This window comes from Triturus cristatus, chromosome 1_2, assembly GCF_964204655.1.
Source record: "Triturus cristatus chromosome 1_2, aTriCri1.1, whole genome shotgun sequence".
Taxonomy (NCBI): Eukaryota; Metazoa; Chordata; class Amphibia; order Caudata; family Salamandridae; genus Triturus; species Triturus cristatus.
This window is the reverse complement of record NC_140580.1, coordinates 863,312,640-863,326,135: the sequence shown is the minus strand read 5'-3', so window position 1 is coordinate 863,326,135 and position 13,496 is coordinate 863,312,640. Positions and strand designations below refer to the sequence as shown.

The 13,496-nt window shown below is 41.8% G+C and overlaps 1 protein-coding gene across 3 annotated transcripts in view; it reads left to right on the top strand.

The window, feature by feature from the left end:
* ARHGEF16 (Rho guanine nucleotide exchange factor 16) overlaps positions 1 to 13,496 on the top strand; it is a 267,432-nt gene that overhangs the window by 236,096 nt on the left and 17,840 nt on the right. For all 3 annotated transcript variants that reach the window (XM_085609144.1, XM_085609149.1, XM_085609136.1), the window contains exons 13-14: positions 2,151 to 2,227; positions 10,727 to 10,828. In XM_085609144.1, the coding sequence (XP_085465270.1) occupies positions 2,151 to 2,227; positions 10,727 to 10,828 (179 nt within the window). The remainder of the gene's footprint in view (positions 1 to 2,150; positions 2,228 to 10,726; positions 10,829 to 13,496) is intronic.

Below are 13,496 nucleotides of genomic sequence, written 5' to 3'. Positions count from 1 at the left end.
TTCTAGAGAATTATCAGACATGTGTCACTTAACACACCATAAACAAATCCTCAACAACATTATTCATAATATCACAGTTTGGCTCATACAAACTCTATAGCAAACACACTCATAAGGTCCTACAATAGATCTTTGTAACAGCTAATTGGGACTCAGATAATTCGAGACAGAAAAACACTCCTTCATTAGGACCTGGAATAAAGACGTATCAAAATAATAACAAACCTACACAATATCAATAATATCAACGATAAAGAAACAAAACACCTGAAATAGTAATCAAAAACCTTTATCCAAACCTCAAAGTGAATGGTCAAAACAAGAAAATACATTAGAATCAATTTTGTTAATCAGAAATTTCTTTAGTAATACAGGTAAATCACAACACATCACAGCTTAGAGCTGAATACACCATCAAATAACATTTGTGTGTGAGCGAGAGAGAGAAAAAGATATATTTGTAAAATACATATGCATTTAGGAATCATTCAAACCAAAGCTAAGTTGTAGATTTTCAAAGTCAGGACACAAGATGAGTGCAATAGAAACCCAAAGTACAGCGAACGATAGCTAAACCCACTCGACTTCTCCAGCCGATAAAGTACAGGGTAATCCGGAGAGTTCAGTTTAGGGAAATCAGAGTTCAAATTGACAGCACGTCAGGCTTGGAATTGCAGTAGCCAGGAAAAGATTTATGCACAGCTCTCTTACATCCTTTTTCCCCTGGGGTAATTATATCTTCGTATGTCCGCACAAAATAATGTTTTCACAAATTAGCAGGATTTCCATTGGTCAAGATCTGTGGTGCCACCATGGTGTGATCGCTCTCTATCCCAAATCGTCCAGAACAAATATGTAACGTCTTTGTCCACTGTTCATTTAATTTTTATGAATATACAATATAATTTCCTTTAGGAAATAGGAAAAGCAATTGCTAGTGGCGCATCCGCTCAACACGCTCTCCACTAAGCTTGAAACAAGGTTGATACAACTATTTAGTTACAGAGAAAATGTCCATTATTCAAACTGTAGGAAAGAAACTTCAGTGATAATACACATAGCTAGAATTCAATCAGGTCAGTATTTCTAATCCATCCGAAGGAAATAACATTGAACTAAAAACATTTGAATTTCGAGGCCTACATGGAAAACTACAAGCTTCATTTTTCTAATGAATAAACATGCTAATATTGAAAACAAGGGAAGATAAATAAAGGTGCATAAAAAATGTCATTTTCATTTAACATATAAACCTAGTCTGTTTATGATTCATTATAATATGAGCATGCATTTTATGTTATCAAGAAAACTTTAAACAGGAATCATTTCTACTTTAACGTTTGTCACTTTCATATTATGCTAAACTACAGTTTGCATTAATACTTTTTCACGTTATTATTACAATGCATTAATAGATTTCTCTCTTTGTCATAAATGACTTATTCTCAAACCAGTTTGTGACACTTCTGCATGCTTTTACCATACCTTTCACTTATTCACGAGACACTGCTGTTAGTCATGTTTCTTAAGTAAGTATTAATATCACACCCAGTAGGCAGGATTTGATCAAGTCTGATTATCTTAAATAATCACGCTCCATCACTTGATCACCCGGGGATCATTTGACTGCTTCCAAAAACTGTATACAAACACTCCCCTCTCTTCCTCAACTGCACTTGCGCCTCCCAGCAGATTACCAATTTTTTGCCTGATTCATTTATTTAGGAAAAAGAGTGGGAGTTGTATTCACTCTTGTTGTGTTATTCCCACAATTGTTGACAATATTAACTCCCACTTACCACCAGCTAACTGCTTGGGACAATCAGGACTCGGACAACATGCAAGCAGAGTTTGCAGTCCGCTCTAAATTGTTGAGTGCAAAAATGAACATAAATTCAGTTTGCTCCTATTTTAACTCTGATATCAGATTTTAAACTGGTTCCTGAGGATTCAAATTTGTCATGTGGCGTTTTAGTTGATATTTCAGGTTCATTGCTTCTGCATACAGGTGTCACAAAGTTCATGATGTACTGACTGGATTCCCTGTTTTCAGGGCTTGAAAATTTGTATATTTTGCTTATTGCTAGTGAACAGCAGCTCGGAAGTGACTGCCTAGTGGTAAGTCTTGTTTAACTCTTTCCTGACTGCAGGAGCGATCGAGCGCGCTGGATCACTGCCTTGGAATATAAAGAAGAAAACAAAGAAACAGGAAAAGCAGACCGCAGAGGTAATAATCCAAACACTCACCCAGGTCACGTGCTATTTTATGAATGCGTCACTTTCTTAGTCATGAGATTGGAGTACTTTGTACCTTTCAAAATGACAGGTGCAGCAATTATGTGTTAATATGTAACTGAGGCGAGAAAAACTCTATGAATATGTAGGTGAAATGTACCTTAACACAGTGGCTCCACCAGTCCTCCAGGCGTCTTGTTGATCCTGTGCCTTTAATGTTGTGTGAAAGGGTATGACGCTGATATTATGTGCCTAATTTTGGGGTGTCCTGCCCAAATGTCTGTTTTTTGTTGTACCTGTAACACTGTCATCTTTGACATCATTTAAACTAAGCAAACATGTAAAAGGGTGTAGATGTACTAATATACACACACTCACACTCACACTCGCACACACACTCACACAGTCACACACTAAGATGTACATATGTGTATGTAGAGAAAGTCAACGAAGCTTAGGTGTTTTTATTAATATCTGTTCCCACTGGAGACTCTAGGCCCGACAATAATTTGCCCAGGTTTAACAAGTGACATTGGCCCTTCACTTTATCGTTGCTTGATCTGCATGAAGCACGAAGACCATAAACAAGTCTATTCATTTTTTCAAAGACCAACACCTCTGTTTCCTACTTTCGAGCCTGGATGTCTCATTGTCAGTTTCATTTCGCAGAAATAAGTGTCTTGCACATAAATTATAGTTAGTCAATATTGTTTTATTGTGTTGAGCATGTTGAAGTTACTGTACTTAAAAAGAACTGACTCATTGTTCTTCATACCTTTGCTGATGTTGTTTGATAAGGTAAATAGATAACATGTTGTTCAATAAAACAGTCAAGTAAATATGTGTTATTTCCTCAATAATCAAGGTTAGACCTTTTGAAGAGATGTCCATCAAATAAATGGCTGTAATTTCAGCAAGGTGCATATTACCTCAGTATTGTGGAGAAGAGAACAAAATAATGCCACAATATCATGTGGTGGGAGCTGATGTGCTTTAATCTGCAAATAAAAGAACCTACACACACCTGCTTTGGTGAAGAAAGAGAAAAGAGTGCAATCCTCAGCTGTAATTTGTTCTTTACGGTCAGCAGGGGTTTCCAACAGACCGTAAAAGCAGGGCCAGACTGGCTGCAGTGGGCACCGGATGTTTTCCCGGTGGGCTGTAATGGTGGGGTCCGGTTCTGCTGCAGTGCTACAATATCGGCCCCCCTGTAACAAAAGCGCGAGCGGTGCTTCTTACTATCCCCTTCGCTACCGGGGCTGGTCGAGTAGATTGCCAGGGCTGTGTTCTCAGTCCAGCCGTGCATAAAAGGTCTGTGGCAAAGCTAATCGAGACAAAACAACAGCACACTGAACTCAGTGTAAGAAAGTGGCTCTGTATATACTGCACCAAAGTAAGGTTCAGTGTGAACAGATTCCACAGTCCCCAGAGGTTTGGCAGAGGCTAAAGTTAGATATAACCTTACTCTCTAAAATGGTAGCTTGGTCGAGCAGTAAGGCAGTATCAGAGGACAGTGTAAAGCACTTGTTGTACACACTCAGTCAGCAAATGGTCTCACACACTCATGAACTGAACTCTAGGCCAATGGTTTGTATATAAAAATATATAGTTTTATTTTAGAACCACAAGTAGGTATCAAAATATACTTTCTCAGAATGAGATGCTTTAGTTAAATACTTTCAATAGGCAATAGACTTTTGAATGCAATAGTTACAGTTGTTGCAATAGGCAACACAGTTAAAACACAATTATAACATTGAGCTTAATGGGAATTTCTAAGTAAATGCAATTAATTACTTTTCTAACCACAGGACTGGATGTGATTTCCTGGAAACAGGTGAGTAAATGCGTTTTGGTTAAAGGTATGATTTTTAAGGAATATTATTGTATTTCAAAAGTTGACACTTCGAAACGTTTTCACATAGAATCACCAATGTTATCCTATGGGAGGAAATTCACTTAGCAGGTAAGTAGGGTTATTGTTACTTTTTCTTACTCAGTGCTGGATCCTGGATTGAGCACTGGTGCTTCTCCTGTAAACAGTTGAAAGAAATCGTTTTTGTTATACAGGCGATTTTTAAGGAATATTTGTATGTTTAAAAAATCGACAGAAGAATTTCTGGTAAAAACCAGGCAATGTTATCCTATGGAGGAAAATCAAGTTATCGGTAAGTTACAGTTGTAATTACTTTTCTGGGTCAGTGCTGGGCACCAAGATCAAGCACTGGGATCTCTCCAGATAACAGGTGAGTAATTTCGTTTTCGTTGATCGGCTGATTTTTAGTGAATATTTTAAAGTTTCAAAACTTGACACTTAAAAGAATTTCCAAGTGAAGCCAGTCAATGTTACCCTATGGAGATAATGTAGGTTATCGGCTTTCAGGTAAGTACTCGACTGGCAGAGTTAAGCTTCTGGGCATAGACTCAGGGGTCTCCCAGGGTCAGGTAGGTACAGTTGTTACACCCTCAGCGGCACAGGGGCAGCCGGGTGCAGAGAGCGTTAGGCCCAATGTTAGCCTATGGCGGGCAGGGGGCCTTTGGTATGTGACTGCTAGCAAGCAGGCCACGCGGCTGTGGGAGCTGGGCTCCTGATCACTTACACAGGGCAAGTGGGGAAGTAAAATAGGATAGATGTTGCACTCCCAGGGGCACTCGGGCGGCTGGGTGCAGGGTGCTTTTGAGCCGTCGGGCACTCAATGGATTTCAAGGGAGAAGCTACAAGACGAACAAAGGCTGCAAGCTCGGGGATGGAGATTCTTCAGGTGTGACCACCACTTCGAGAGGTAAGTTGGGAAGCTGTAGGTTAGGTAGGCTCCCAGGAGCTGGGCCCAGGGGGCCGCTGGGCGCCGGGTTCAGGGGTATCTTTTCGCGTCTGGAAATCTTACCCTCTGCTGGTCGCGGTTGGAGGGGTCCCTGTTTCTGAGGCTGCAGGTGTCGTCCGGAGCATCGAGGAGGGTCCTTGGGTGCTGGATTCTGGGTCACAGTCACCGGGGGAACGTCCTGGTGGTCTTTGTCCACTCAGGCACAGGCCGGGTTAGGCGGGTGCAGAGTGTGCTGGATTCGCGGTTCCTGGCTGGTGCCAGGGGTTGCTGCTTGTTGAGCAGGACCACTGCTCGTGGGAGTCCCAGTCTTGGTAGATGAGCAAGGCAGTCGGGTCCTCCGAGGTTGCTGACCACTGGAGATGCCGGGTTTCAGCAGGAGCAAGTTCGAGGGTCGACAGGCCTGTAGGGCTGGGGCCAAGTCAGTTGGTGTCGTCCTCTTGTTAGGAGCTTCACGGCAGGTCTTCTTTCTTCTTGTTCTTGTTTCTTGTTTCGGATTCGGGATCTGAGGAAGGAAGGTTCAGGGTGCCCCTAAATACTAAATTTAGGGTTTTACAGTTAGGTAGAGGTCAGGGACCAATGGGTCCCTTCCCGGGGTGGGTACACCCCCTAGCCTGCCACTCTCCTGTGGGAGGGGGGCAGGAACCTAGTCCTGATTGGGTAGGGCTCACCATCTTCAAGATGGCGAGAGCCCGGGGTTGTGCTTCACCTCGCCTCCCCCACCTGAGGGGTGGGGTTGGCAGAGGCTGGCACACCCCCTTTCCTCCCTTGGGTTTTCCCGCCAGAGGGGGTCGGAACCGGTGGGGGCCAGTTGCTGAGTACAGCAAGTGGCCTGGAGAAGCTCACAAAGGCGGCATGCCTTTGAAGCTTCCCCTGCCCATCCTGGGAGAGGGGAACTAGCACCTCGCCCTGGATGTGCATTGTTGCAGGCCCACCCACGAGAGCGGATGGCTCTCTGCCCAGGGGTCCAGCAACATGTCTGCTGGGTGGCAGCCTAGGCAGCCTCTCAGTCAGGACGCTGGTTATTAGTTAGTTACAGGGGGCATCTCTACGATGCCCTCTGTCATGCATTTTTCATTAAATCCCACACTGGCATCCGTGTGGGTTTAATGTGCTGAGAAGTTTGATTCAAACTTCTCAGTCTTCAGTGTAGACATCATGGTGCTGTAGAGTTCGTGATGACTACTTCCCAGCACCATATACTCTTAAAGGCAGCACTGCACTTACAGTGCCCAGGAATGGACCTGGGTACTGTAGGGGTACAGGGCTCATGCCCTTGTACCCACACCACTGGCATAGCGCACCCAGCTGGAGGGGTGACTGAGGTATGCCAGGGCAGTGTTTTGTGAGCATGGCACACAGGGATGTGTGCCATGTCGACTCTTGGTTTTGTTTCTGCACCCAGACACTCAGTCTGCAAAGGCAGTATATGTGTGTGTGTGTGGGTGTTGGTGTGTGTCAGGGTACAGGGCCTCTAAAGGTGGCACAAGACGTGCTGTAGCCCTTAGGGGTCTTCTCTGGTCACAGTGCCCTGGATACCTGGTAATGGGGCTGACCTGTGGCCAGAGATGCCAATTGGGTTAGTTTTTGTGGAAAGAACACAGGCCCTGGGAACCTGATTGGCAGGGACCCAGGGCACACCAAGGAAAAGTGCATCAGTTATCAGGCAAAACAAGTGGGGGGGGGTTACTGCAACATAAACCCACTTTCCTACACTCAGGGGAACCTTTGAGCTCTTCCTTCTCACTCCTGGTAGCAGCTAGGAATGAGTGAATATTTTGGGTCATGCCTTCATGGGCCAGACTGTTTGGGTGGAAAACCTAGATGTGCAAAGCTGCTTGGGTGCAAACCGGAATGTGCAGATTGCACACCAACCTGTTTGTGAATACAAGGAACTTGCATTGTAAATTGTCCATTGGAACATCTTTCCCTTTGCGAATCAGATACCACCCCAACTCTGCGTCTGATCAATGGTTGGTATCTTGAGTTGCATCACTCCATTAGCCATTAATACATGTCAGTGCGACTTGTACTTAGAAGGCAACACCCGTTTCATACCCTCTCCTAATAGCAATTTGGAAATAGTCACAGAACCCATTTTGCGAGTCAGAAATACAGTTCTGACTCACAAAATGGGTTTTGTTTCTAACAAAACCCTGTTGCTACTGGGGCACTTAAAAACAAAACAAAAAACACCACAGAGTGAGGCCACAAGTGAAAGCAGCAAAGCCACTCATTAGTTATGGACTGCTTCTGAGAGAAGCACCCCATAACGCCCTGTGAGGGCTTCATTAACCTGATTTACTTCCCCGTAGTGCCACAAGGAGGGCAGGAATAGCACCAAAAAGTAACACGTGTTTTTAGGGCCTGCAAACGTTGCATCGGCTGCTCCCAACCCCACAGGACATTTTGCGAAAACCCACCATAAGTTTCTAGGGGCAATCAAATGATAAGCCTCAAAATAAGTTAACTAGTATTTAAACACTACCGGAGTTGAACTTTTGTTCTGAAGCTCTTAAGCACAGGGACCACAAGTGATAAGTTCTATGGCTGCATTATATGGCCTGAAGTGGTTAATAAGGGATTCTGACACATGTTTGTGATTGCTTTGAAAATGCTTTATTTTAAATACTTTACTTACAACGATCATTGATAAAGTTTCAATACTTATGTTTAAGTATGGGTACTGATGCAGTTGATTTTAAGGATAAATCCAAACATGAATGACTTCAAGGGTGAATCATGTCTGTTTTAATGTGGTGACACCTTTGCAAAACCAATAGGCGTGCCCTATGCTTTAATATGGTGATCCCTTGACAAAGTCAATAGGCTGGCCTAATAAATTAATATGATTACCCTACCTTAAAACCCAAAAGACTTGCCTTTATTGATGTGGTGCCTTGACAAAGCCTATATACCTGCTCTATTTAAAATGGCACCCACAAATATATTGTGATGATCATGTTTGGGGTGGGGTATCGTGTTTATCGTGGTCATGACCCACTAGTAGTCAAATGTGATTTGAGAAAGTCAACAAGGGTATTTTCATCTACCTGGTGTATATATTAATGCCTAGTACTTAGTAGTGTGCACACAATAAATGTATTGTTCCTTTTCCAAACAAAGGGACTGACTCGACAATCATTTATTGAGTGCGGTTTTATGTGCCAGTGAATGGAGATTATTAGCCAACAATTAGTTGGCCGTGGACTGCAGTGCTTTGCTACCGTGAGAGAGTCAAGTGCTACAATGGGGTACTTGATTCCCAGTAAGGAGACAATTATGGACCTATTACATGCGCAGGACTCTGATACTGCACAACTAATAACCAAATTGCTTACACTGGGGGTGTTAAAAAATAAGAGGACGCTGTGTAGAATATTGTGTTCTCTTTCAGGGGTTCTGTTATAATGAAGCAGCTTGGCTTTGCTGTCTTATAAAATAAAACCAGGCTGGTTCTGAGCCTAGGTCACCTCCTTGGGTATTAGGAGCCCATCTGGCAGCTAGGAAAGTGTCTGGGGTCTGTCTGGGTTGTGATTACACAATGTTTTTCAAGTTAATCGTGAACCAGATGTCCGTATTTACCAATTAATTGGATTTTTTTAAATAAATAATACAATGGCATGACAATAAATTATCTAGCTCTTTTCTAAGTCCACTTATGAAAAATATAACTTTTATTCTTCAGAAGGCCTTTGCAATGAGGAAAGACCACTGCACCCTACACATACATTTCACTTTCAGTTTTGTTACCTTAAGGACGTGCCAGTTCCAATATTTGACATGCCACACTTTTACATATTATAGTCCTAATGCTCGAAGGTATGTTACGTTCCCAAATTCTGTGAACCACGCAGGATGTGTAACAGCAAAATATCTTTTTCCTGTTTACACAGGCCCTGTTGATAGTCTAAAACATCTTAACAATTCGTAGAAGGACTTCTGCAACCCTGTCCGAATTGAAAATCGAAGAAGGTGTGAAAGGGGGCCCCCCCGCTAAATGTGATTCGGATAGGAATGTATAGTGGTCACAAAACATTGATCAGATTCTGAAATTGCAAAGGTGGTTGTATCTGATTCATTAAGGGGAAGCTCCCCTCATAGCAAAGGTTGCTTCTAAGTACCTTATTTTTCTGTTTGGGAATGCAGATGCAGGGACGCAGGTATGATGTCCTTTGTAGGCCTCCATCCCTGCTTGAACAGCCAATTACTGTAGGTTGGAAACTGAGACAAGCCTATTTAATAGTCAATAGGCAGATCAATTTGTGACCCCTCGCAAATTTATAATTTGTGATGCAACTTATTAATACATAGGTTATATTGCAAATTGCGTTTGCAGTTCAGTCGGCTTGCAAATTGAACATCCCTAGTTTGCAAATGGGAATAGTACCCCAGGGGCTGTGCTCTTAGGACTTGTGTGCTTCAAAATGCTACTTTTATAGAACTTTGCTTTGTTTTAACGTAGGGTTTTAAGCATGTGAACAGGTTTCCTTTGCCATGTGTGGGCTGCAGCTTCATCTTACAGCAGTTAGGGTTTCTTAAAAAGATGCCCTGATGTTGTGCACTGGGTGTAACAGGTCAACAAACTCCAAATGGACAGAGTCAATTTTTCCAGCAAAAGAATTTGGAGATTCATACAAAAGGATGCACTTTCCTCGCTCCTGAAATGGGGTGAAGGTAAAAAGGCCTGTATACCACAACTATACCAGTGCATGCTGCCAGCCCTTACTAATGTCATGAACGTGCTATAGTGACATTAGTCATCCACTCTAAAAAGGAGTAACACAGTCAGTTCTAGTACTCTGCTGTAAACAATTCACTCTGATGCAAATCATTTAAATAGCCCTATAGGGAGCTCAGATATGAGTCACCTGGTCAGGACACACACCAGGGGTGTGGGAGAACAATGAAATCAGCAGCTGGTGCAGTGGTCTTAGGGATTTGCGACCCTATAATGCTTACGTCAGAGTGATGTATCCAAGACAATATAGAGAAAGTGCAGTAATCCAGGTCACACACACAAATGAATCAAATATAATACTTTGTAGAGTAGTTTGAGAAACAGGTTTTTGTACAATTGCCACAAATCTAAAATGTTACAAGTTAAACCAGTTTAGTTGAAGTGCAAGCTTTGAGTATTTACAAGTATTTCCATGGGGAATTATTTAAAGCAGGAGGTTTGAAAAGTGTCTTGAAAAATCACTCTGTCTCTGTAGCATAGTCTGTTCATTTGTTGTTGGTCTATTTAACCATGTGACACCTACAATACATTTATTTTGTTTATTTGTAGTTTTACAAACAGTAGACCAGGTCAATATTAGGTGTCTATGCTGCATTGAGGGGGACCGGCAGGCGTGACAACACCAAGTTAACAAGGCCAAAAGCAAACTTCATGGTCCCCTGCATTGTTCAAAAATGTAACTTTCCTGTAGTAAAATCATGTCCTAAAAGAGGAATGGAGTGTTATATTGGGGATACATAAGTTTGATTAAAGGACAACTAACAGAGGTTGTGACATGGATACCATCACCATAGTACAAACGCTGCCCCTGCATCTAGCCTGTCTCTCGGGTGCAATCTTCTTGTCATCCTGTGACCCACATCCAACTTGTAAAAAGCTCTTTGTGATCTAGAGTTTTTCTCAAGATTCCCATCTTCTTTCTCAATTCTAGGTCTGCGTCAGGTGGAGATCACAAAAGCCTATTTTGCAAAACAGACAGATGAAATTTCCCTCCAGCAATCCGATGTTGTCCTTGTTTTACAAGAAGAAGATGGTAAGGTGTCTACTATAAAGTGTATTGCAAATGGAAATTGAGGTTGAGGGTAATAAGACTTGTGAAGTTATATATAACCCTCTTTACCACTAATTGCACCATAATGTTTTGGACAGGTGTTATTCATATCTTAGTAAGTTTAATTAGCTTTGGTGCTACACGGATAGGTTACACTACCTAATTCATGTGCTGTACATACCATTGACACATGGTATAATCAGTATATATCCAAGTGCATCTATTCTGGGTTGCACACCAGTACCTACCCCCATCATGTTTCTCCAAAATGAAACTAGATTGAGATACCAAAACATCTGTTGTGTGCTTGCTGTAGAGAAATAAGGCAACAGCTCTTAGTAATACTACTATTCTCACTAAGTTGACTTGCAAGACCAGAGAGGGACCTCCAACAACCTTTAATTTGAACCCCTATAACCTTCCCTTGTTAAATGGCAAAGGATCATTGGGAAAAGGGAGCGTAATTGAAGCAGTTGTTTAAAGCAATGAAAACAAAATGTTTTTATTTCTTCTGCTTTACTTTTTAGCTTACAATGATAAGCAGAGTGAACATGTTCACTTTTTGCATTCTTAGATAGAGAAAAACTAGACTCTTTCTGAATGTTTCTACACATTCGGAGCTAGAGCAGATTTTTTTTTAACTGACTTGTATTGAACTGTTTCTCATATCTGTTTGCAACAAATAACTAACTGGTTTTTAATGTGTTAACTTTGCACTAGAAGTGTAATTTTTATTCTTTATCTTTGCAAGCTTGCTCACACTTTCATAGGAAAGACCTACGCACCAAGGTTTTAAGTGGCTTTTGGAAAAGGTGATGGTGTGGCAATGTATTATATGGAATAAAGTACTCACTGGCATACATGATAATGATATTGCAAGGCACCTTGGAGTTCCTTGACCTTATAAAGGAACTAGGCCTTCCAGCCTCATTTCTCTATATGGTTATGGAACTCCTTGTTCACTTACAAAATCCTATATGTACGGCAGGGGGTGTTTCATCCCATAAATAGGAAACTGAAATATGCTGCACAACCATAATCAATTTCTCACTTCTTAGGAATTGTTTAATGAACATAGCTAGACCACTGCCCCTCTTCTTCACACACCTAAATTATTTGATAGTCTGAGAGGACTAATTCATTTAAAATCATCCATTTATCATCCTTAAGTCACAGTTCTGTTTGCAAAGCAATCTAGTCCAACTATCCGGTATACTGACTAGTCATTCAGAAATTCTCCTTTAAGACCGGTTATTACTTCTGGCGTTAGATTCGAGACTAAGTGGTTATTGCTGAAGTCCTCTTTCTTTTTCAAATGATCCAAGAGAGAAACTGCGTGCTGCATAACATTTGTTAATATGCTCAGTTCTCATAGCAAGGCTGCAGAATTGTTTCCAGTGAGACCTTCCCATTAGCCCAGTAACATAACTCTGGCTTCTCTGAAATAGTGTATTTTAATATTTGATTAACTGATAAGTTGCTCTATGCATAGCAGCATCTCTAGCTGCTGGATGTGGACTGGTGCAAACGGGTGCATTCGGGCTTGTCTTTTGCACTCCATTGAAACTTTCTGAATAACTGCCTTGCTTCCAAATTTAAGCCAGCAGCTAGACCGATACCCAGGATTGCAGAATTAAAATGGAGCAACCAGGAAGTGACCTACATGCAAAATGGAATTGGAGTGGGATTGGAGATGAAAAACCTCCTGACTCTGTTACTAATTCTGAAAAAGAGAATTAAAATTGAAATCGCTAAATTGAAACAATGCAAATGGAAAGCAATTATTAAGAGCCATCAATTGTATATAAATATCTCTTCCTCAAACCAAAGCACAGTTGTTGCGGCCTTACTTACCTAAAAAAACGAGGACCTACTAAAGATTTTGTCAGATTTCTTAGAAACTGCACAGACATGCAAGCAGCATCTCTAAATAGCCGCCTTGCTTCCAAATTAAAGAGAGCTGCTAAACTATCAACTAAAATGGCAGTATTAATATGGAGCAACCAGGAAGTGGCAAGCAGGCAAAATGTGATCCAGGAGTGGAATCGGGGATTTAAAACCACCTACTGTCTTACTACTTTTGGATTGAAGAATTAATACCATACTGCTAAAATCAAAGCAGTACAAACCGATATGTCATTATTAAAAGCCATTGTTAACTCCTCTGAGTTATAATTAATGACTGCAGCTCCTAGGTCATTCTGAGCTTGCTTTCTATCTGACTGTCTTGTGCCAGGATGCAGTCACCTACTTAGATGGGGAACAGGTGATGGGAAACAGGTGCTCTCCTGTTTGTGGCTGATTTTCTGGTTGGCTTTCTATTTTCGTCTTTCGTGAGGCCAGAGTTGGTAACCTAAGAGCCCACAAAGAGATGTTGGGGATTGCGGCATTCACTACCCAGTCTATTATGACCATGGCAGGGACCTCTCAAGTGATTGCATATGACAACACACAATATTTCTGTAGAAGCCAAAGAGGACCAAATCCAGGTCCCCACTTTGTTGTGGAGTCGCGCAGATCTTTATTTTGAGAGTATTTGTGATGCACTCTGCTTCATCTTTGGTTTGCAGTTGATGGAATGTGATTCCTTGGTGATAAATGTCAACTGCTTCAGGTAGTTCTGAAACTTGGATCCTTGAGATTGTGCCCA